The sequence below is a fragment of the Podarcis muralis genome, chromosome 13, assembly GCF_964188315.1.
Source record: "Podarcis muralis chromosome 13, rPodMur119.hap1.1, whole genome shotgun sequence".
In the NCBI taxonomy this organism is placed as follows: domain Eukaryota; kingdom Metazoa; phylum Chordata; class Lepidosauria; order Squamata; family Lacertidae; genus Podarcis; species Podarcis muralis.
This window is the reverse complement of record NC_135667.1, coordinates 23,603,550-23,628,542: the sequence shown is the minus strand read 5'-3', so window position 1 is coordinate 23,628,542 and position 24,993 is coordinate 23,603,550. Positions and strand designations below refer to the sequence as shown.

General features: G+C 43.3%; 1 protein-coding gene across 6 annotated transcripts; it reads left to right on the top strand.

The window, feature by feature from the left end:
• Positions 1 to 1,945: 1,945 nt before the first annotated feature.
• On the top strand, positions 1,946 to 24,943 carry LIG1 (DNA ligase 1). Of its 6 annotated transcripts, none has more exons than XM_028702431.2 (28): positions 1,946 to 2,097; positions 4,031 to 4,183; positions 4,877 to 4,963; positions 7,599 to 7,755; positions 8,104 to 8,215; positions 9,265 to 9,375; positions 9,493 to 9,648; positions 9,748 to 9,903; positions 11,543 to 11,654; positions 13,002 to 13,100; positions 13,737 to 13,793; positions 13,887 to 14,059; positions 14,232 to 14,398; positions 15,518 to 15,594; positions 15,888 to 15,979; positions 16,525 to 16,624; positions 17,246 to 17,331; positions 18,366 to 18,481; positions 18,582 to 18,677; positions 18,823 to 18,933; positions 19,631 to 19,702; positions 19,844 to 19,988; positions 20,308 to 20,390; positions 20,748 to 20,900; positions 21,164 to 21,217; positions 21,936 to 22,079; positions 23,749 to 23,841; positions 24,628 to 24,943. In XM_028702431.2, the coding sequence occupies exons 2-28, from the start codon at positions 4,152 to 4,154 to the stop codon at positions 24,703 to 24,705; spliced, it is 2,919 nt and encodes a 972-aa protein (XP_028558264.2). In that variant the 5' UTR covers positions 1,946 to 2,097; positions 4,031 to 4,151; the 3' UTR covers positions 24,706 to 24,943. The 6 variants fall into 6 exon arrangements, with proteins under 6 accessions (XP_028558264.2, XP_028558268.2, XP_028558269.2 ...); XM_028702435.2 differs by lacking the exon at positions 24,628 to 24,943 and adding an exon at positions 22,713 to 22,799 and having other exon boundaries at positions 23,749 to 23,843; XM_028702436.2 differs by lacking the exon at positions 9,265 to 9,375.
• The last annotated feature ends 50 nt before the right edge of the window (positions 24,944 to 24,993 follow it).

Here is a 24,993-nt window from a genome sequence, read left to right as displayed (position 1 = left end):
TTCAGAGATTTATATCTTGCCTTTCATAGTGTTGTGTTCTCAGAAGGAAATGTATGTAGTTTTTAAAAATAAAAATAACAATTAGAAATGAAGCATTGATTTGCTTATAGGCAGCAACAACTAAAAAATTTCAGACCCACAATGGACTGAATTTTTTTCAAGCTTCTTAAAAACCAACAGACACTGAGAAGATCCTGTTTCTGATACCTGGCAATCTAAGCTCCTACCAGCAGTCCAGAGAGCAGGAACTAGACATGTAATGCTCAAGCAATCTCATAACAGGAGCAAGCAATCCTTCCAATAACACAGTTGCAAACCATTAGTACTTTAAAGGCCAAAGCCAGCAAATACAGTAGAATTGCACATGGAAGCAAATAGGTAGCCAATGTAACCAGTACAGAACATGTGTAATATATCTGAGCTCCCACATTCTTGCTGCTGCATTCTGCACCAATTGCAGTTTCCAATGTAGCAGGAAACCCACCCCCCAAACATTCAGTTTGTACAAACTTCACATACACACACACACACACACACACACACCACATACGCTACACTTCTGTTATAAATTCATAGAAAATCAACCATACATCGGATTTGCACTGTTCCACTTTTATTTTACTCCATGAAGGAAGGACTACAAAATGGGGAAGGTTTGATACAGGGCACCCATAATCCCTTCAGCACACCAGCACATCCACAGGAGCCCTGCCCAGTTGCTATGCCAACCCTGATGGTCCTAGACAGAAGACCATCAAGATCACAAAGAACTTGCATATGGGAGTGGATTCAGCACTGGAACAAAGGACAATAATCAGCTCTTCCCTCCGGGGGCAGGAAACTGCAAACTCCCCTCTGTCACCTGGAAAGTACTCATGGGGAGGGGGAAAGGGGGAACCAGCCAGGTGACAGGACACTCAGGTTACCACCACAACTACTCCCTCAACCCCTCCTTTCTGTGATGTATGCATGATGCTTCTGGGGGTGGTCTTGATCTACAGGATGGGAATTTCAAAAGTCTTTATAAGACCTTGCACAGCATTTTTTCTGTGTCCTTCCTCTCTCCTGCAAGTGAGGGGAGCACCCTGTTGCAACAGTTCAATAAAGGCCAAGCTTACAGGCTGCTGTTTTGCTCCAAGTTATCCTGGTTGGTGTCTTTGTTTTTGTCCAAGGGAGCCCTCGGATTTTTCCGTTAACACCAAGCACCATCAACTATTCTTCAGTGGAATGGATATTTTGTGGCTTCCACAACAGTTTTTTTAGATTTTCAAAGATGCCCCCTGGCCCCAAAAGGTAAGGATGGGCTGATCTTAGTTAAATGGCACCTTGCAAGGCAGGACTATTTGCACATTAGTGGCTAGGCTAGAGTTTTGAACCATTTTGTATTTCTGTTTTCATATTGCTGGTAAATCGTCTGAAGAAAAATACACTGGGAATAAAGGTTTCCAGGATCAGATCTTAAGCCTTCTCAGTTTTAAGATTGAGTAGAAAAACAGTGGATTTGGTTTGGATCTAAAGTGTTAACGTGGTTACATGCCACTATTTTACATTAATACCGAATGTTTTAACACACCTTCAAATCAGTAGTGTCTGTTTTCTCCCAATAAGAGCAGCTGCCACAGTCCTATAAAAAGAGTACAGTACTGAAAACTGGAATTAAATCATTTATTGGTGCCTTCACCAACTGCAGCAGCACTTGCCCAAACTCACAAACATGGACTACATTTCCCAGCACGCACTTCGCTAAGCAGTTCGGAGTGCAGGACGTCAAAAAGTGGAATGCGATCTAAAAAAATAAATAAATCCATTTTCTAGGATGCCGCCGCCCGACTATGAGTAGTACAAAGCGCTTCGGCTGCCTCAGATTGGACTTCATTTCCCAGCATGCCCACGGAATGAAGGATGGAAACGGGGGAAGAGTGATTCCCCACCACCAGAAAACTACGTTTCCCAGCGTGCTGAGGGTTGTCGAGTGTGTGACGTCGCTCCGCCTGTCAGAGTTGGATTTTCGCGCGAAAAAAAATAGAAAGGTTTGCAAAGCGGCAGAGAGAGAGAGAGAGAGAGACAGCGATATCGACGTTGCAGAGGCTCGTGCAGGTAACTGTCGCGTGCAGGCCGCTGAAGGAACCTTCACAACGAGGGGGGAGGGGCGGGGTAAAGTTTTGGCGGGAATTCACTGGGCAGCGCGAGGCAGAGTGGGGCCCCCTTTCGCGAGGGGGGGGGAATGGCGGGAATGTGGCAACCCCTCCCCCCACCCCAGTTCTCCAAGGAGGCGCCCCCTCACCTGCCCCCTTTTTTCTTCTTACTCTTCTTCCCAGGGACCCAAGAGGCCGTCGGGTATTATTCTCTTTGGCTCCCATCACACCCACCATCACCTCCGTTGGAGGTGGCTGCTGAGGGGGGCGGCCTTTACCTTTCACCTCCTCAGCTCCTCTCAGCGGATGGGGTTCTTTAAACGAAAATCGGTTTATTCGTTCGTTGTTTGTCTCATTCGCCGTTATGAGGGCGGCGTTTTTCTATCTCTCCCCTCCCCCCCCCCCCCGCACGCCTTTCTTCAACAGAAGGTGTGGCGACGTTTGTTCATACAAAATGAAGGGGCGCAGGCAGTGATACTATTGTGCCAACAAGGGCCAACCAGCCTGTTCCTGGTGAAAGAAACAAATCCTGCCACATCCGGAGTTCTGTTTCTTGGTCATTTAAAATGTGGCAGGACACGAGAAACTAGATAAAACTGTGGGGCACGTGAGCCTGTTTGGGTGCTGAGGTTCCTGCGCTTTCAAAAGTTAGGAAGGAGAGGAAAGCCTCTCCTGCTGAAGCTTCTCCTTTTCCACAACTTTTAAAGGCTCAGGGACCCTGTCCCTGCTTTCTATCAGGCAACATATGTAGCAGCTGCAAGGAATTTTGCCTACTGTGTTTTTTGTAAGTCGATTAATCATAAGAGGTCTAGCACTTCTCTGCTATGCAGCTGAAGCACAAGGATGTTCCTGTGGACCCTGAAAAAGACATGGCACCAGATAATGTAGCTTCTCCACTGTCGCTTTTGCTTCACAGATCTTTCCTTTTTTTAGGTTGCATGCTCTTCGCTGTGTAGTGCCACAGGAAGCGTTTCAGCATAATTTCTTTTTTTAAAAAGAAAGCCTTAATTTCACACACATATATTCAGTAGCTGCCATCCCCTTCTATGCTGTCTTGTGGCACATAGTACTATGAGGGATTTACAGGGGGACTGCGCGCGCACACACACACACACACACACAAAATTGTAGTTGAGGTGTTTTATGCACAGTTGAGTAAAACAGTTCTAATCCATGTTAGTGACGGGGGATATAAAATCATTAGCTAGTACAGTAGTCTTGATTAGTTCACTATATACATGTAAGATTATGTGTAGAAGGGTGCACAAGTTAGCTGCATTTTCCCCCCACCACCCTTTCCTATTTAAATTCATTTTAGTCTCAAGGACAACTGGGGCCAAGTGACACTACAGGAAGTGCTCTCCTTTTTCCTAAGGTGCCTCTGTCAGTCCCTCGCCAACTCCATCCTCTTTTTTTGTACCTAGCAAAAGGGTTGTGGAGGCTCACAGCACTGTCTCTCAGCTGACTAGGAGGGAACTGTAACTGTGGAGACACTGTATTGTGAACCAGACAGCTGTGTCTCATAAGACTAGCTATTCATACTACGCTTTTGGGTTTCCTCCACAGTACAAGTATGTATGTGTGAATGTTTGAGGTGTCGTGTATACTCCGTAGCATGCTCCCACTGTCGTGCCTTTAAATATATATATACTGTATATATATATATTCATTTCTAATTGTCATATCACAATGACTTGGAATGGATATCAACACTTAAAGCAAGATCATGAAAAATATAAAGTACTGCATCATGAGATGGATTAATATTTATACTTTATTTGCATGAGCTTTAAAATCAACCCAGATGAGGTCTTGCCGTACTTCTGGGAGTAGTTCAGGCTCGAACTAATGCATCACTTGTTTGTTCATCTGCTTCCTCTTTTCATTTTTATCAGCTATAGCCCATGAGAGGATAGAATCTAACAACCTGTTCCATGAACCCCATTTGTGCTCTCTTTGCCTTGCGGAAGTGGCCAGTCGAGTTGTTATTCTGACAGCAGGTTCAGTACTACCCTTATGCAAAGCTGCACAATGCAAAGCACTATAAGGTAAGCATCACCTTGGAATGTGGGAATGAGGAGAACTACCCCCCCCCCCAAATGTTCAAACATAGAAATTGGCAACTTGGGGAAATGTTTCCTTATCAAATATTTTTTGCCGGGCTGAACAGTGTGATCGTTCTTGAGAGCAGGTATTGTCAGCCTTTTCAGACCCAGTACCCGCTTTTAACCCAAACATGCATTTGGGGACCCATTTCTTAATCTTTCACCATACATTTGCACGGTGGTAGTTTTCCTGTAGCAACCCACCTTGGATCAGGCCACAACCCACTAGTGGGTTCCAACCCACCAGTACTGTGTGCATGGTTCTCATTCTCCCTATTTTTATCCTCACAACAACCCTGTGCGGTAGGTCAGGCTGAGAAGGACTAGTTGGCCCAAGGTCACTTAGCAAGCTTCATGACTGCATGGGAGGACTTGAACCCTGCTCTCCTAGTTCCTAGTCTGCCACTCTAACCACTCCACCACCACTGACTTGCCATGTATCATCATGTGTACTATTTCTGCCTAAGATACCCGTGTAACTCTCTTGGGTATTGGGGGGGGGGGGGAGCTATTGGCTTTTCGAACAGCCAGAAGTACTGATAACTTCAGTCCTGTTGTTGAAAGAAGTAGGTGAACTCTGCTGCCAGGAGTAGAGGAAGATAACAGACATAACCATATTTATTTGTATCTGGGCAGATCATTCTTCCAGCCCCTGGCACAAACAAAGCCTGGAAAAGAAGCAGCAGAGAAGAATCACCTGGAAGAGGAGCCTGCCCCCAAAAGGTAAGTCACATTGGGGTATGCACTGGTATATGGACAAAACTGTACACTACTCCCCCTTTTTAATGCAGTTTGAAACTCTCAGGATGCAAAATTTTCACAGAATACCAGATTCCACACATGCACAATAAAATCTGCTGAAGACCAGTGCTTTTAAGTAAGAGCCTTTTGGTTTTACTCTTACAATGCAGTGGTACTTTGGTTCTCAAACTTAATCCATTCCAGAAGTCTGTTCCAAAACCAAAGCATTCCAAAACCAAGGTGTGCTTTCCCATAGAAAGTAATACAAAACAGATCAATCCGTTCCAGACTTTTAAAAACAACCTCTAAAACAGCAATTTTAACATGAATTTTACTATCTTAACGAGACCATTGATCCATAAAATGAAAGCAATAATCAATATACTGTACTATAAAATAAATAAGACAGTATTGTAGATGATAAAAATAAAAATTATTTTTTTTCTTACCTGCACTGATGATAGTCATTGTTTGAATGGGGGGCTTTTATCCATTTCCGCAGTCACACAATCCATCAGTAGCTGAACTGGGTTCCACACAGTCACAAAAACAAGTGAACTGAAAAAGCCTCAAAAACAAAAATGCAAAATAAATAGCAAAAACAAAAGCGCTGAACTTAATCTATTCCGGAAGTCCGTTTGATTTCTGAAATGTTCGAAAACTAAGGCACAGCTTCTGATTGGTGCAGGTGCCCTGGAAACAATAGCTGACAGCCGGGTTTTCGGCATTTAAGAACCAAGGCACCACTGTATTTTCTCAAAATATTTAGAATGCATTTAATGATATTAGATAAATACACGTGAAGAAGTACAAATTAGGAACAGTGTTAATGTAAAACAATTTTATACTTCCAAGCAGCGCTTTTCAATTCTACCACATGTTTCTCTCTCAGAAGCAAAGAAGCTTTAATTACTGTTATTACATTTATATCCCACTTTTTTGGATAACAGATTTTTTGTTGAAGCTAAAAATGAAATTTAAAGGAAAACCAAAAATACTGTTCAGCAATCCAATATGGTCATCTGTTTAAATATGAAATATATTTTTATTGGTTTGCTATTTTAATTTTTGTTATAATTATGTCATTGGTTGTGTTGTTATTATTATAGAGTGGGAGCATTTATCATTCCAACACTGAAAAGAGTTGACCCTCTTAGAAGGTTGGTAAGGAACTGTATAATGTGATGGACAAGAGCATTCCAAAGCAGTTAGAATTGGTTAGGAGAAAGCTGCAATCCAATAAACTCTTGCCCATCCATAGGGCTTAATTCTGAGTAGACAAGTGTAGTCCATGAAACAAAACAGGAGAATATGGAAAGAGAGACTTCACAGGCGTTTTAGTGTCAGGATTTAATGTAACTATTAACATGAACAAGTTTGATCTTTTACTTACTGTTTGCTTTTTCACTTTTTATGTACAAGTTCCTTGACATTGATATAAGAATCAGAGACCCAGGGTGTACATTTTGATTTAATTATGTTTCAGATATTAATAACATCTAATGTTTAGAAAGATAGAATGCATCACTGAATAGTTTTTATGTGTAGTTCCTGTGTGCCTATATTTTATAACCCCTGTGCTTTCTAGGCCATAAACAAGAAACCCTATCTAACCTTGAAAGTGGCACAAATGGTTATGTTGTTCTAGTTAACATCAGAGTGTAAATCCAAACATCTCCTTGAAGCTTCCTGAAATGTCCCAGGGACAAGGGAAGTGAGATAGGGACTGGAATGTAAACAACCCTTCTGAAGGCCTGGTTGGCAAGGAAATTGTGATAGAAATACAACATTTGAGACTAAAAAGCCAGGACACTCTTGGGGGATCTCAAGGTGATTGCGGGGGTGAATATATAGACCCATATATGTTTTACTTGTCATGTAACCTTTCTTGATGTATGTAGAAGGATGTTTATGTTTTGAGAATGCTTAGGTGTTTTATGACTCTTTGTGTGCTGTGCCTATAAAACCCTTGTTTTAATTCTTCTCATGGCAGACCTTCTTAAGTGGTGGTTTGACTAGAATAGCCGCATTAAGTTGGTCCTTTTGCAATAGTATCTAATAAACTCCAAGTCCCTAACTGGATCTGCTGAATCTTGCTGTAGTTCTCTTGGTTCCGTGTTTTATTTAAAAGCTGTCCCCCTCACCTGGGTAACAGGTGGTGTAAAAGTAAATTCTTGCCACACCATCAATTCTTTTTACCTCTTCACAATGTGGCTGAAGTGTAATTGCTACCTAAACCTCTCTACTAGAACATTTGCTCCTGCTTTTTGCTGATGGCACATAAACTAGAATGGATTTTGAAATGAATCCAGCTCAAAAAGACCGCATTAGGGATGGATGATGGGCTTATGCATACATGGGAGAGCCTGTATGGTATAGAGGTTAGAGTTTTGGATTAGGATCCAAATTCAGATGCCCATTCAGCCATAAATGTCACTTCATGAATTTGGGCCAGTAATTATCTCTCAGCCTAACCTACCTTATAGGGCTGTTGTGAGTATAAAATGATTGAGGAAGACTATGTTTGCCAACTTGAGATCTTTGGAGGAAAGTTGAGGTTAATAATAATAATAATATGTCCAGTTGTTCTGTTGCTAAGCATTCTGTCTCTTTTCAGGAAACTTGTAGATTCTGAACCACAGGTAAATGGTACAACACACCATGCAAATTCCCCAGTGAATACTGCAGCCCAAAAAACCACCTCCGTTATTAAAAGTGAAGAGGATTCTGGGAAACCAAAACAAAAGGATACAGAGGCAGATAATAACAAGCAGGTAGGCCCCCTTTCTGACATGCCCTGATCTTTGAATAACTATTCATGCAGAAATCAATCCATCTCTGAAAACTGTAGTTCAGGTCTTGCAGCCCTGGTCTTTTGGGTGTGATTTCAGTTTCCAGCAACTTAGTGTATTTAGGGTGCCCTGGTTCATCACTATGTATAAAGACTGCTACATCCCCCTTTTACCCTCAAAACCGCATCGTTTGTAGTGCCTCTTTCATTTCAACATTAAATTGATTCTCAGGTAGTTTTCTTGTCCTGCCCAGCCCCAAGAATGCAACACTTTTATTTGGAGTTATTTCTTCTGCCGACACGTTTTTACTGTGCAGTTCTGCCTTTTTAGGTTTCTGACTGTGTTCCTGAGCAAAAGGTTCCTGCGCAGAGCACCTCACAAAGCACCAGCCCAGCTACCTCTAATTCTCCCTCACCCACCTACATTCCCCGGCGTAGAACAGGTAGGTACCCAGCCATTTGGTCATCAAGAGCATCCATAAAATCTTAGTTTTTTTCTTCTTCTGTACATGATAGCATAATGGAATATTGACCTGGCTCTTATCTTACAACTTTCACCTCTCTGCTATAAGACTTGTTTAGTGGCATTTGTTTTGAAATTATTCTTTAAACACATAAGAAAGTAAGTTTCTTTGAAGTTAGAGAGGTTTAGTTCTAAGTAAGCATGCACTGTTTAGAATATGGGCTTATTGATCAGTGCCACTTCTAGTTCTTTTAGCTGCTTGGAAAGACTGTTACATACATGCACATCACATATTTAAATTCCCTAATTTCCCCTGTGTTACACATTTGAAAAATCAAGATGGCAAGGATGGATGGACCCACAACTTGCAATAAAATATTTTTTCTGATGTAGCAGAACAGGTTGAAATCACAAATGTGTTGAAAAGTTTCTTGCACACTTTAAAGTAATAGAATAGCTTTATCACCAGGCTGTTTCCTCTTAACTGGAGAAATTTGGCTCTGAACAGAAGGACAACTTGCAGTTTGAGATACACATAGGGGATTCATTAGATTCCAGAGCCTGGGGAAGTAGTTTTCAATCATAGCAATCCTAGAAAAATGCAAAGAATTTTCAAATAGTAAATGCAGGCAAAGAAAAACTGGAACTAAGGCTTCCAACATGGTGTTCTCTAAGGCTTCCCTTAAAATATTTCACTTCCCTTTCAGCAGCCTACCATCTGAACCCTTTTGGGAAAATTCCCTCAGGCTAACACATCAGTGTGTGGTATTATGGCTAGACAAGTGCAGAGACAGAACCCATAGGACCTGAACATCATTAATGTCTGTGAATGTGACATTCCATTGTTGCATCCATAACCTAGGTTTAAGGTGACATTTGGCTCCTAGGTTTCATATCTCAGTTTGGCTGGGGGGCTAGTGAGGTGACAACTAACTCTTACTTTAGTTTGTACCAACAATAAATTATCTTAATTGTTAAGAAAATTGTAGTGCCAATTTGTCCATCAGCAAGACTTATCTCTGCCTTCAGCACGCAAGCAGCTCCCTAAACGTAAAGCAGAGGAAGAAGTCATTAACCATGATAGCATCCAGCAGGAACATTGTACCAAAAGATGGAAAGGAGATAATGAGGATGGAGAGGGTGAGTACTTTCTGATGCCAGGTTGCAAGGCTGAAGAAAGGTACAAGATGATATCCAGATATCCAGAATGAACCTTCTTTGAAGTCTGTTAGACCTTGTCTTCTCCTTCTTGTGTAGGCACAAAAGGGGAGCCAGATGAGGAGTCCATCAACACAGAAGAAATGAAAGATGATAATTCAGAAGTGGTGCAGGTAAAAATTGAGCAAGATGCAGAGGAAGAGACAACACCAGCACCCCCTAAGCCATCCAGCATGCCCATCTCTAATTTTTTTGGTGAGCATATGGTAGATGCAAATATTCATGCTCAAATGATAGTACTTCTATTAGATCCCCACTGAGAATGTTGTGTGGGAATGTATCCTTCTTGTGTAGGCACAAAAGGGGAGCCAGATGAGGGGTCCATCAAGACAGAAGAAATGAAAGATGATAATTCAGAAGTGGTGCAGGTAAAAATTGAGCAAGATGCAGAGGAAGAGACAACACCAGCACCCCCTAAGCCATCCAGCAAGCCCATCTCTAATTTTTTTGGTGAGTATATGGTAGATGGAAATATTCATGCTCAAATGATAGTACTTCTATTAGATCCCCACTGTTGTGTGGGAATACCGTATTTTTCGCACCATAGGACGCACTTTTTCCCCTCCAAAAATGAAGGGGAAATGTATGTGCGTCCTATGGTGCGAATGCAGGCTTTCGCACCATGCCTGGAGAGTGAGAGGGGTCGGTGCGCACCGACCCCTCACGCTCTCCAGGCTTTGCACACCTCTCCGCAAGCAGCGGGAGCCCAGCGCTGGGCTCCTGCTGCTTGCGGAGAGTTGCCTGCATGCCGAAGCCTGCGCGCGCTGAGATCAGCGCGCCCAGGCTTCGCGGACCTCTCCGCAAGCAGCGGGAGCGCTCCCGCTGCTTGTGGAGACTTGCCTGCATGCCGAAGCCTGCGCGCGCTGAGATCAGCGCGTCCAGGCTTCGCGGACCTCTCCGCAAGCAGCGGGAGCGCTCCCACGGCTTGCAAAGAGCTGCCTGTTTGGGGGCTGGGGTCGGGGGAAGCTCGAGCTTCCCCCGCCCCAGCCCCGCACCTGGGGGGAAAATAATTTTTTCCCCTTTATTTCCCCCCCAGAAAACTGGGTGCGCCCTATGGTCCGGTGCGCCCTATGGTGCGAAAAATACGGTATATCCATGGCCCCATTTAGAAACCACTATATGATGAGAGTTTTGGATTCTTGAAAATAAAGGATTTTTTAAAAATAAAATTAGTCAGAATGGTTGTGAAAGGAAATTTGAAAGGGATTGGCAAAGAGCTTTGTGTGGAAGAAAGAATACCTTCTACACCAGTACTGTACTGCATAACACGGAGATAACAGATGCCAGGAGGTTTGTGGGTCTCCCTCTGAAGACTGTTTGGAAACTTCAGCTGGTACAGAATTCAGTGGCCAGGTTGCTCACTGGGGCAAGATGGTTTGAGCATGTAACACCAATCCTGGTCCGACTGCACTAGCTGCTATTAGCTTCTGAGCCTAATTCAAAATACTATTCAGGACCACAATACCTCAAGGTCCATCTCTCCCCATATGAACCAACCCAGACCCTGCACACTTCATCTGAGGCCCTTCTTCATGTGCCGCCTCTGCAAGAAGTCCAGAGGTCAGCAACACAAAAACGGGCATTTTCTGCAGTGGCTCCTCATTTGTGGAATGCTCTATCCAGTGAGGCTCACCTGGCCCTATCATTATATATCTTTAGGTGCCAGGCAAAAACTTCCCTTTATAACCAGGCCTTTTTTACTTTTAACTATTTGTGGTCTTTTTAGAAGTGTGTGGGATGTTTTAATGTATTCCTCTTTCATCTTGGTTTTAATGTATCTATGTGGGGTTTATTGTCTATTTGTTTGATTGGAAGTTGCTTTGGATTGCCCTGGGCAAGATAAAGCAACTGACAAATTTAATAAAATAAAAAAGGAAAATGAAAAATAAGAAGTGATTCTGAAATCTCACTGTTGATAGCCCAAGAAGGGGCTAAGAGTCTGGCCTACTGAAGAATGCTTCCAAAGTCTTAGACTTGGTTCCAGTACCTCCTAAGTTTGTGGTAATTCTCATAGATTCATCAGTACTCCAAAATAGTTGTTCTACCTATGGAGGGAAACTGCCACATTTGTCTCATTTCTGCCTTATAGCCCCTCGGAAAGCCTCTGTGAAGACAGAGAAAAAAGAAGTGCCGGTGACAGGAGGAAACATATCTGCACCAAAGAGCCTTAATGGCCATGAATCCAATAGCAAAGCTGACTGGCAAGTGATCAGTGCCATTTGAGGCACTATATTTCTTTTGTGTTACCACCAGGTTAGGACTCTAGAGTAGCATGCAGGAATTCATACAATTGCCAGCCACTCTGAATGGAAGCAAGCTAATTTTTGCTCACTTGGGAGAGTTGATTGGAGGGAAAACCAAAGGTAATGGTAGCAGCACAGTAAGAGAGACTGTAAAGTGTTTTTTCCACAGAAAAAAACCACCATAGATGGCAATAAATTCAAATATTTCTGTTTTGGACTGTCTGGGAGCCCCACAATTGTACATGTTATGTTTGTTATTTCTAACAACAGTAATGATGGTGATAAGTTAGGGCTGGCAGACAGTGCCTTGACAAACTTTGAACTTTCTGTTTCACTGTTTGTATAGAAGAATTGGTCTATGTTTCTGCTCATTCCCAAGTAAGGAATCCCACCACAATCACCCTTCATTCTTACCCATCTTCTCTCCTGCATAAACTAGGCCTACTTTGAGAATCTCCTTGTCCAAGGAGACACTTGAATTGATGGTTGTGGTCAGTGCTTCCCCCCCCCCCCTAGAAAAATAGGTACTGGTACTCGCCATGAAGCTGTTAAAGTAAGTGTCACTTTTTAACAAAAAAAAGAGAGAGATGTGCCGGTAATGTGTACCCTTGAGTACTCCCTGGAAAAAAAGCACTGGTTGTGGTCATTATTGGCCCCTTCATTCACTTGATGAGTTGCTAATTTAACTTAGTTGTCTTCTCTGTTCCTTCTCACATTTGTGAAGGCTATCCCTAGAGCTTTGATTAGCTTAGTACTGATTATAAGAAAAAGCTAGTAACTCCAATCCCAGACTGGGTAAAGAATGCCTGGGGAAATAATATGTGTTGATCTAGGTCTTGGCTGGCTTTGTGGGAAGAGTTGGGGTTACTAATATTTCTCAAGGTGCCATTGAATTCCACACCCTCAAGTATCTAGTCACATGTGGGGTCTAAAATGGTTTTGACTATATTAGTTTTATCTTTTTCTAACTAATATGTATTTAGTAATGCTAGAAAGTTTCAGCTCTTGTCAGTGCTAGTTTGTCTAAATAAGATTACCAACTTTGAACCATTTTGGATCCTATCCGTCTGTCTTTAGGAGAGATCTATAAACAACCACTTGCTTGTGCTGAGCCAAAAATTAGCATCAGGAGATGGAGAATTATTGTAAACAAAGTAACAGTGGATTATGCATGTGCAGGTGAACTAATTTATTTTAAGAGAAAAAGTTAATGGTTTGAAAACTTTGTGGACTTATTTGCTAAGTTGCCTGAACACATACATGACAGTCACAGTCAAACTGCATGCCTATTTCCTACTATTATAGTTCTGCCAAGCCATCTCTTAGACTTGAGCCTACAAATTACAACCCAATGAAGGGAAACTATCATCCTGTAAACGATGCTTGTTGGGGCCCTGGCCAGAGGTAAGTGCTGCTGGGGTGGGGGCCTTTTTTGTGTTACAGAAGGCTGTTAGTCTCAACCCTTGTTTCCATAGTCTACCTTCATACACCCCTAGAGAGCATAGATAACAAGTGACTAACCTGTGACCCCCAGATGTTGTTGGACTCTCAACTCCAGGCAGCATGGCCTATAGTCAGGGAAGATGGCAGGCCAGCAACATCAGGAAGGCTAAAGATTAGCCATCCTGTTTGGATTGTCTGTTTTCATGTTAGCCACATTCATGCTTGACCATAGAATCATAGCGCTGAAAATTACTGCATTGATCATCTAATCCAATTCCTGCCCTGAGGTCAGATTCTAAACGGTCCAAAAAAGCACTCTTGTCATTGGTTTGTCGCTCCATGTTGGGGTGCTTTGCTTTGGTTGGAGGGGGAAAGTGGCTTTCTTCTATGGTGTATCTTGGTTTACTTGTTTCAGTCAATGCAGAAGGTGGATGGACTTTTTGGTATGACTTAAGACTTTTTAATACTCACATTCTATGACCACAGCCCTTGCCAGGCAATGTAAAAGGTACAAGAAAGCAGCAACTGACTCTGTTGCCTGGTCCTTATTTAGCTACATGGCTCTGAACCAGTGTCATGTCCTCATTCCTCTGACAGGGTACCATACCTGGCAGTAGCTCGTACCTTTGAGAAGATTGAGGAGGAATCTGCCCGGTAAGGTCACTTTCTAGAATTCATGGAATGAATGGGGGTAGCATTTTATCTGACCACAAGCTGTTCTAACACGCTTCTGATCTATGTTGCCAGGTTGAAAATTATAGAGACCCTGAGCAATCTTTTCCGCTCTGTGATTGCTCTGTCTCCAGAGGACTTGCTGCCCTGTGTCTACCTCTGTCTCAACCGGTTAGGCCCAGCATATGAGGGCCTAGAGTTGGGCATTGGTAAAACCATCCTCATGAAAGCTTTGGCTCAGGCCACAGGTGAGTTTGCCCAGTTACAGTTACTGCTAATCTCCAGGCATTCAGCACCAATGTAATAATGGCTGCCTCTGTCCTTATCTAAATGATGAGACTGTCAGGAATTCATAAGAAATTGGCGATTGAGCTAGACCATGGTGTTCATGATCATTGTGGTCCTTCCTTCCTTCTGTAGGTCGTAATTTGGACCAGATCAAGGCAGAAGCAGCAGAAAAGGGAGACCTGGGTTTGGTTGCTGAGAGTAGCCGCACTACACAGGGTACCATGTTTGCCCCACCCAAGCTTGATGCTGCTTCTGTCTTTGGCAAACTTCAGGCCATTGGGCACATGACAGGAAGCTCTGTAAGTAATGGATGATTGGGCACAGATGGTCAGGGACAAGCGTCAAGAGAAAGCATTGGGTTATCTGGGGAAGGGGCAAGATTGAGGTCAGGTTAAGCCTAAAGCAGAGACTTAGAACCTCCAGCACATGGGTCTAATTTGGCCTGCTAGCCCCTTTTTGTCAAGCCACACTCATCTGTGGAGCATGTAAAGACCTGGCTTAGCCAAGGAGGTTTGCTATGGTTTGTGCAATAGGCTTTGCAAGACCTGACCACCAGTGAAACACTTCGAAAGGAGCTTTGCAACCAGTGCACTTGCCTGCACAGTTGGATTTGAAACTGCAGGCAAAAAAGATCAGCTGATGTTATAACACCAGATGATTGACAGGTGGACCATCCTTCCCACCTACCAAATTTGTCTTACACAGTGGAGAGATATAGTAATTCTGGCCCACCATCCAAATCTAGTTCACCACCCCCAAAGCATTTCTCCTCTAATGTGCATTTGGTACAACATATCTGATGTGATGTCTTCCAATAAAGCACAGATAATGCTGTGCTCAAGGAGTATACATGTGTGGTACGAGGGCTCTCAAATAGTACAAGGATTCTAAAGCAGAGGGTTTTTCCTCTGTACTTTTAGATTGGGCTGTTCTTTTACTACAAATCATACAAAGGATAGGCTACAGAGTCCCCAAGGGAACATAGCTATAAGCTAATATCTGGGAGGGGAGTTGTAAAAGCATTAACTTGAACACAATTTTTGTGAGCTTGCTATCTTCATTCATTCATTTAAAAGCATTTCTAAGCTACTTAATATTTAAAAATCTGTAAGCAGTATACAAAAATAGCATAAAAACAATTAAAAGCAGTAAAACAGCATTATAAAAAGAGGAGCAGTTAAACACAGGTATTCAGAAACATCAGGGTCCATTCTTTCAGGTCAGTGAAAGCTGGGCAAAAACACATGTATTCACATGATGTCTGAAGCAACCAAGATATATGCTTCATGTATGGCAGAGGAATGGGGATTCCACTGTATTTCATTATATAACACTAAAAAGAGTTCCTGAAGTATGTGCCAGGTTGCCCTTCCCTCCAGATGCATCTCATCATTAACTCCCATTTGTGCCCCTTTCAGTCAATGAACAAGAAGATTGACATTATCAAGACTTTGTTTGTTGCTTGCCGCTATTCAGAGGCTCGCTACGTTGCTCGGTGAGTGAGATATATCTTCCTCTAGTGTGCCTCCTCTCATATCCTCACTTTAGCACCTCCATACTGCACCCCTGTAACATTCTGTTCCCTAAAACTATACTGTAAGTTATTTCTCCCACTCCTATCTTACCCGTTGGTTTATTGTTGCCACACACCACCCTATTTCTCAGTCCCCACTCCTAATATCCCTGCTTCCAACAAACACAGACCCATTCACACAGAGTCCTCCTAGAGCCCTCAATTCCAGCCTTGTAATGTTACAATTGGGTTTTGGTTTTTTTCTTGTATCACAGGTCACTAGAAGGAAAACTGAGGATTGGGTTAGCAGAGCAGTCTGTCCTGTCTGCTCTGGCCCAGGCAGCATCACTCACTCCTCCAGGACAAAGTGAGTTCAGGATACAATACAGCAGTGAGGGTTGGAGCTGTGTTTTGTTGCAGCTGGGAATAGTTAGTGTCCAATGTCAAGCATTTGGATGTTGCATGTAGGGAATTTGGTGCCATCCACAGGACAAGAGTATTGTGTATTTTGCAATTGGTCAGAATTAAATGCGAATAAATGGGTATCTTATTTCCAAAGATGAGATTTTGTAAGAATGTGGAATTTGAAGCTTTGAGACATGGAGGAGAAGGAATAGGAGAAAGACAAAAAGTTGGGCTGTGGTAGCCGTGAATGATATGGAACTTGGCAATATATTTAAGCACGCTCAGCTTCCCTTTGTTTCCTGATCTGTTTCCAGATACTGTCTATGTATAAAAGCTTCCTTGTTATCTTGCAAGCTTAAGGGTTAGGAATTAAAATTGAAAACTGTGTTTAACAGATTCTGTATTTTTCATAGTGAAATCATAAACAAAAAGGCACATCCCAGCTACAGGGACCTTAGCAGTTTATATGTCAGCCACTGGGAATAGATATATTTCTTCCCTCTATAGAATTTCCCCCAGGAGTTTTGGATGCTTCAAAGGGCAAGTCTGCAGAAGTGCGCAAAAACTGGTTGGATGAGAGAGCATTGATTGTTAAACAGGCGTTCTGGTGAGTAACTTTCTGCTTAATGTTCAGACCCAATTGTTTTTCATCTGTCCCTAGTTCTCTGTCTTCAGAGGCTGAAATAGCTAAAGTTTCAAAGAGCAATGGGACCTCAGGGAATATCAGATCTTTTTGCTCTCAGCCACGTGTATGTGGGCCTCTCCAGACTAAAATAAATAAGTGTATCCATTCTGGAATGATAAGAATAACCATGTGTGGTAAAATAGTAATTGTGGGCACTGTTAATCTGCTAGTTTGCATTTTATGTGTAAACTCAGCCTATCCCAATGCCTAAATGCACATCTTGTTCTGGGGAGGGAAGGGGAGAGGGTTGCTCTTATTGTCTTGTAATCAGATTGGAGTGCAAATTATCAAATTAGTAATAAAATGTGGGGTTTTCTCACGTTAGCCTTTCTTTCCTACAACCTGGAGCCTGATAGAACTTTCTGCAAGAGCAAATAAATGCCAGAGAAGAGATACATAGCCATAGGGAGTGCTGCATGAGTAGTGCTGGCTTCTGAATCAGCAGCCTAGGGCTGCAAGCAGTACTACTCTTTTGCAAGACCTTGGCTTGGAACCAAGGCCTTAGCAGAAATCTTAAGTCATTCTGGTTTACTTTGTTTTCAGTGAGCTGCCAAATTATGATACTATTGTGCCTGTCCTTCTGGAACATGGTGTGGAGAGTCTGCCTCATCACTGCAAGATCACACCAGGTACCTAGAACATTTGTCTTGCGTGTGGAAGGAAATTTAATGTATTGCCTTCAGCAGAGTGTTTACCTCTTTTCCAGAATTATTTATTCTCCTACAAGGAAGAGGGAATCTTCTGATGGGTTGGTCCTCCCTCTCACACCAATATGCAGGGCTATTCAAATTAGCTGCAATACAAGGGAGAAAGTCCCTCTCAGTTCTAGTCCTGCCTCTGATCAGGGTTCTGGCTAGCTCCACCTTTTTTGCTGATTCTACCTAGAATTTTTTTGTCCTTCTCTCAGTTTTCTTCTGAAAACTGTTAACCAGTGCAAAACAAAAATTTCTAAAAAACATATGCTTTCATTTACAGAAACAAAATAAACCAGTTTCTAATCCTCTTGGCTGTGGGTGTGTATATTTTAAAACACAGATGTTGTCTATAACAACAGTAAGAAGTGATTCTGTCATGCATGACTTCATGTTTTGGAATCTCTTAAGTTGGGAACTCCATACTTAAATTGGGAAGAAATAATAATAATAATTTATTACTTATACCACGCCCATCCAGCTGGGTGTCCCCAGCCACTCTGGGTGGCTCCCAACAGATTAAAAACAGAATAAAACATCAAACATTAAAAGCTTCCCTAAATAGGGCTGCCAGCAGATGTCTTCTAAAAGTCAGATAATTGTTTATTTCCTTGACATCTGATGGGAGGGCGTTCCACAGGGTGGGTGCCATCACCGAGAAGGCCCTCTGCCTGGTTCCCTGTAACCTCACATCTTTCAGTGAGGGAACCACCAGAAGGCCCTCGGAGCTGGACCTCAGTGTCTGGGCAGAACAGTGAGGGTGGAGACGCTTCTTCGGGTATACTGGGCTGGGGCTATATTAATAGGGGGGGGGGGAATGCTGAGCTTCCCTCGCCCCTTTCTTCTCCATTACCATCATATGTTTCCTGAATCCTGTTCTTTTCCATACAGGGATCGCTGTCACTTTCCCTTCCAATGACTTGCTGATTAAACTGTTGTTGTAAATCTCAGCTTGTGTACTTTCCCCACAGGGATTCCACTGAAGCCCATGCTGGCTCACCCAACAAGGGGAATTGGGGAGATATTAAAGCGATTTGAAGAGGCAGCATTCACCTGTGAATACAAATACGATGGGGAGCGAGCACAGGTAAGGGTGCTACGGATGCATGGTGTAAGGCCAAAAAGGGGAATTCACCCCCATCCCTTTTCCATTTGTAGCTCAAGCTCAACTGTTTCCTTTCTCACAGATACACATCCTGGAGAATGGAGAAGTGCACATCTATAGCCGGAACCAAGAGAACAACACAACAAAGTACCCCGACATTGTCAGCCGTATCCCCAAGGTGCAGCAACATTTAGAAGTATGGGGTGAAGGGAGTGCATAACTAGGAGGGAACAGAATGTGGTGGAGGCTTGCTAACACAGGGTCATCTCTATAGCTACTGGGTCTCAAAAGGGAAGCTAAGCTAAATCCACTCCCTTGTTCAGGTAAAAAAGAGCACTGTGCAATCATGCATTTTGGATGCAGAAGCTGTGGCCTGGGATCCTGATTCCAAACAGATCCAGCCATTCCAGGTACTCACCACCCGCAAGCGCAAGGTAAGTGGCCTCTGCTGGATTGTTTTACAAAAATATTAATCAGGTATGGTGCACACCAGGGACGCGGGTGGCGCTGTGGGTAAAAGCCTCAGCGCCTAGGGCTTGCCGATCGAAAGGTCGGCGGTTCGAATCCCCGCGGCGGGGTGCGCTCCCGTTGCTCGGTCCCAGCGCCTGCCAACCTAGCAGTTCGAAAGCACCCCCGGGTGCAAGTAGATAAATAGGGACCGCTTACTAGCGGGAAGGTAAACAGCGTTTCCGTGTGCGGCTCTGGCTCGCCAGAGCAGCGATGTCACGCTGGCCACGTGACCCGGAAGTGTCTCCGGACAGCGCTGGCCCCCGGCCTCTTGAGTGAGATGGGCGCACAACCCTAGAGTCTGTCAAGACTGGCCCGTATGGGCAGGGGTACCTTTACCTTTACCTTTACCTTTATGGTGCACACCACAGTTATAATGAGGTGGATTATGTTTGGATTGGGGAAGGAGAGTATTGCATGTGGGAGTTGTGGCTTTGGGAATAAGTACCTTCGGTGAATAAATTGTGTGGCATACGGAAAGGAGATTTCTCTTCTAGCATCTGTTAGTTGCGGTTTGCAAGAGACGTGAGGAAAAACAAAACCAATAAGCAGAAACGTTTCAAAGAAAATTTCCTGTGAAAATATGTACTTTCCCTTTTCTCTGACTGCACCTTTATTCTCCAGGATGTAGAGGCCACAGAGATCCGAGTGCAGGTTTGTGTGTATGCATTCGACATGCTCTTCCTTAATGGACAGGTAAGTGTATCCAGTATTACCTGGATCTTTGGTGCTTTCAGTCAGTTGTTTTCCTGATGCCCTGCTTTAGACCTTCCTCACCCCACTGGAGTCCCTGTTCTGTATCTGCCTTTTAAAACATGTAATTCTGCATCTTTCCAGTCTCTAGTCCGGAAACCCCTATCTGAGCGCCGGGCTTTGCTTCATGATTCCTTCAATGAAGTTGAAGGCCAGTTCCTGTTTGCAACCTCCATGGACACTAGTAACACTGATGAGATAGCAGACTTCCTGGAATGCTCCATCAAAGGTATTGTGGGGATAGTGGTGGCTCACTGTTCTCCTTGCCGCTGTATTATTTCACCTAAGAAGCTCTAGACTCCTGGTGAGCCCCCACAATGAGAGCCAGTGTGCAGTCATGGGTAGGAGACCCAGGTTTAATTCTGTGCTTAACACGAAGCTCACTGAGTGACCTTGAGCATGTCCCTCTTTCAGCCTAACCTATTTTATAGTATTGTGAGGATAATAGGGGGAACCATGTGGACAGCTTAAAGCTCCTTAACAAAAGGAGCAGGATAAATAAATGTGCCATAGAGGTTGGGATAATAAGGATGGTTTGTCTCCCTCAGATTCATGCGAGGGGCTAATGGTGAAAACGCTGGATGTGGATGCCACATACGAAATTGCAAAGAGATCTCACAACTGGCTGAAGGTGAGAACAGAATCCCAGTCCAGCTTGTAGTGCCACCTGGCAAAAGAAAGTCTGCTTTAACTCGACTGAGGCAGGAGTGAAGATCCTGCCCCCTTCCTTCCCCAAATTGGCTGTGCTCTTGTTGGAGGGAGGAGGCCATCTTATTTATTTTCCTCCTTGCTTCTTCATTTGAATAAAATGTCCTTATGGAATGCTGACAATGATATTATAAGCAAAAATTCATAAAAGCAACATTATATACCTCAAATTCAGAATCAAAATTTGCATCATTTGAAAGTTCCAGACAAAGATACAAGTTCAGCCCATATACCTGAACAGACAAGTTGTTCCACTTAGTAACTCTGTTTTCCATACCAGCTTAAGAAAGATTATCTGGAGGGTGTTGGCGACACCTTGGACCTTGTGGTGATCGGTGCCTATCTGGGCAAGGGCAAACGTGCAGGCGTATATGGTTGTTTCCTCTTGGCTTGCTATGATGAGGATAGCGAGGAGTTCCAGAGCATCTGCAAGGTAAGGCATCCCCAGGATCACCCAACTGTTAAGGACACTTGGCTTAGTGGTGCCCTGTAGCATCAAGTGCACCTGGCCCGAAACTTTAAAAAGTACTTTTGTTTGTTGCCGTTTTATAAGTTAAAAGGCAGGAGGGTAGATGAAAGTAGTCTGAGAAGTAAACTGAGTGGGTCTTGCACTTCCCACATCATGTCCAGCGCATGGGTTTGCCAGCTCTGCAAGGCAACACTTCCCTAACAGCCATGTTTCCCCTCTACTCTCAGATTGGCTGTGGATTCACAGATTACGACCTAGAAGAATTCCACACCTCTCTCAAGGTAGGAGCTTTTTTCTGCTCTGACAAACTATCCTCCTGTATGTCCCTTCATGCTTGATACAGAAGAAATTCTCATTCCCCCCACCCCCACCTTATCGCTTTACAAGGAATTTCTATTTATGTGGAGTTGGGAGTGGCACGCGGGTGGCGCTGTGGGTAAAACCTCAGTGCCTAGGACTTGCCGATCGTAAGGTCGGCAGTTCGAATCCCCGCGGCAGGGTGAGCTCCTGTCTTTCGGTCCCAGCTCCTGCCCACCTAGCAGTTCGAAAGCACCCCTAAGTGCAAGTAGATAAATAGGTACCACTTTATAGCGGGAAGGTAAACGGCGTTTCCGTGTGCTGCGCTGGTGCTGGCTCACTAGAGCAGCTTCGTCGCGCTGGCCACGTGACCCGGAAGTGTCTCCGGACAGCGCTGGCCCCCGGCCTCTTAAGTGAGGTGGGCGCACAACCCTAGAGTCGGACACGACTGGCCCGTATGGGCAGGGGTACCTTTACCTAGGAGTGGCAAAGAAGGGGCCCATCCTCCTTGGATCTGGCCTTCTGCTCTAGTCAACTATTTCTTGATTTATAGGGGAGAAACGCCAGCGTTCTGGGTCCTATGCCTAGAGAGTCTTAGTGGGCACCCAACCCTCAGCTATAAGTAGAGCCCAGAGGAAGATTGTGCAAACTCCTCTGGACTAGTCCATACAAATACTACTTATTCTAGTCTCTATATTGCAGGACTATGTGATTCCACAGCCACGATCCTACTACCGCTGGGGTGGAACAGCTGAGCCTGACCACTGGCTAGAGGCTCAGCATGTCTGGGAGGTGAGGTGTGCTGACTTATCCATTTCTCCAGTCCACAAAGCAGCAGCTGGTTTGGTGAGTGATTGATGGGCCATTGGTGAGAGATTGTATATATGATAATTCTACACTAAACCTCTCAAAACTAGGACAGGCTTAGATGCATATACTTCACTTACCTGCTTTTTGTTCCTGAACTGTCCCACCCTGGAATAAATTTGTATGAAGGGCAGTACACACATACCTTGAGTTAGGAAACTATTTTTTGTTCACATTAATCATTCTGATTAGATACACAGTGGGTAATGAGTAGGATGTAACTATTCAGGAAATCTTTTTAATGCAAAGTTCTCTGAGAACATTAATTCAGCATGCTATATAAAGGCACTGTTTAGGTTTTGTCACTGGAGAATCAAAAGACAACTGGGTGTAAAGCACTGTGCCAAACTGAAAACGTGCTAGTGAAAAACCACAAAACTTTATTGTCTAAACACAATCAAATGCTAACTAATTTTGACCACATACTCTTTTTTTCAGAGATTATGTGTTAAATAGGAATTCCTCATGGGATTTTGAAGCAATTGTTAATATGTAACACATTTTATTTGAAAAACATTCTAAATATATATATATATATGGTGCAGAATTGACTGTTAATTGCTACGTGTGTTTATAATCAAACGAACAACTAATGTGTTTCTACGGGTGCAGGTTAGAAAAAATAAATTTTGCAGAGAAGCTGGATTACACTTTGATCTGGCTGAAATCCATCACTTGGCTTTAATAATTTAAAGACAGGTAACGTTTCTTGGAAGATTACTTCATATTTAAGTGTGCCAACCTTGAAAGACCTTCAGCACCCTGTTTCTAGAAGCATCAATGCCAAAGTCACACATAAATTCTTATTTCTGGCACATGCTCAGTGAATGTCCTGACATCCATCATACTTAAACTCCTCTGGGCTCTTCTGCTTAGAAGATACAATTACTATTGAACAATATTTTGCAGCTATTTACAAAGTTGTACTATTTGTCCTATTAGTAACCATACTATGTAATTTGTGGCAAGTTATATTTTATCCATTCAAATCATTATGTGCTGCCAAAATTGTGGTATAGTTTGTATACCACTGCACAGTATTGTGGAGTGTGTAATGTTTTACAAAGTTTTTCATGTTTTTATAATTTTGTAAAACATGCAAGTTTATTATGGCCAGTGGCTTAACACTGGCAAACATTTATTCAATGTTTCGTGAACTGTCTTGTTATTGGTGCTTCAATATATCAGATCAGTCATAATGTTGACTTTTAGAAAGACGTTGCAATTGGTCTGAGCAAATTTTTCAGTTCTGTATTATTGGTGTATTTCATGTGTTCCTCCTCAGACTTTTTTTCTTCTGCAGTGTATACATATGCATGCAGACATGGATAGAAAGAGCCCCGCATATGCAGAAAGGCAGTGTCTGGATTGCTCCCAAGAGACCATGGCTTAGTTCTGGACAAGGAAAAAGTAGTCAGTGCTTCAAGTAATCTAGGCACTAAAATTTGCCTCTTCAGAATTAAAATAAGTATCGCATTGCAAAAAATGTATTGCAGAAGGAGGGCATATCCTATACTGTTTCTCTTCCCTTGCTATCCAAATCACCAAGTTCTGAAATTGGCTAGAACTCCAGATAACATATTTTGGGGGAAACGGCCTTGTACAAATAAGGCACTAAACTTCTGACCAGCAAGTCCTTCCACTGCAGGTTGATGAAGAAAAGGGCATCTCCCTCCGCTTTCCCAGATTCGTACGCATCCGTGATGATAAGAAACCAGAGGAAGCCACTGCCAGTACTCAGGTACAGTGATGGGAGGATACATATGTATGGGATTGTAGTCTATGGGTCTAATAGTCATTGTCTGTTTGCAGACTCTGCAGAGCCATCTTTTCCTTTTACTACTCTAGTATTCAATTTCTATAGACCGGCTAAGAAGCGGGTGAGGAGGGAGAAGGGATCATCTTCAGGTTTTCTTGACAGATCTGTGACATGCAAGAGATTGGCCTCGTTTTTCTTTGGAAACATAAACAGTGGTACCTCGGGTTAAGAACTTAACCTGAAACTGTTCTTAACCTGAGGTACCACTTTAGCTAATGGGGCCTCCCACTCCGCCACACGATTTCTGTTTTCATCCTGAAGCAAAGTTCTTAACCCAAGGTACTATTTCTGGGTTAGCGGAGTCTGTAACCTGAAGCGTCTGTAACCCAAGGTATCACTGTATAATTTAGGACATTAAGGAACCATCTCCCTCCAGAGATCTAAAGGTTTAGGAACACTGGGCAATATTCTAACACATTCCTTCAGCACAAGGAATTCTGCTTGCACAATAGGACTTCCTCCCTCTCCTCCGCACTTATCTGCCCCATGTCCTCCCCAGAGAATTAGGAGAACCCCCTAAAACTGAATTAAGGTTAATGTTCCATTGTTCAAACAGAAATCCTTGCACTGACAGAATGTTCTCCATAGTGCTACGTTGGATTCCACCCACTGAAACTGTAGATAAGGACTAGGTAGCAGTGTGTAGGGTTACTATGGTGAATGGCAATGGAAAATGGACAGCTTTCCATAATATTTCTCTGGCTGCAGGTGGCTGAGTTGTACCGGAGGCAGCAGCAGATTCTGAATCAGCAATCAGTGGAAAAAGGAGATGATGATTTCTACTAATCCTATTCATCTGATTGTGAAAGGGTTTTTGCTGAACCCCTCTTGGAGTCAAGGTAGAACCTTGGTGCCCTCTTCAGACTTTATCTAATGAATGTACCCCACCCACTCTGTGGAGCTGTGGTAAAGATACAATGAGGCATGTTCTGATAAGGCCCTGCTGTTTACCCTGCGCTTGCCCAAATGCAGGCATATGTTGAGTTGATGATGGTCTGTTAATAAACCCTTGTATTTTTGGTAACTGCCTGTATCATTTGCTGTGCTATCTTGGACTTTCACTCACATGACTCA

What these genes read in the sequence shown, in the direction of transcription:
- LIG1 (XM_028702431.2), top strand. Translation starts at nt 4,152, where the DNA reads ATGCAAAGCTGCACAATGCAAAGCACTATAAG. An exon ending in AGGCAGATAATAACAAGCAG is followed by an intron (nt 7,756 to 8,103) that starts GTAGGCCCCCTT and finishes CTGCCTTTTTAG; the next exon opens with GTTTCTGACTGTGTTCCTGA. An exon ending in GAGGCTCGCTACGTTGCTCG is followed by an intron (nt 15,595 to 15,887) that starts GTGAGTGAGATA and finishes CTTGTATCACAG; the next exon opens with GTCACTAGAAGGAAAACTGA.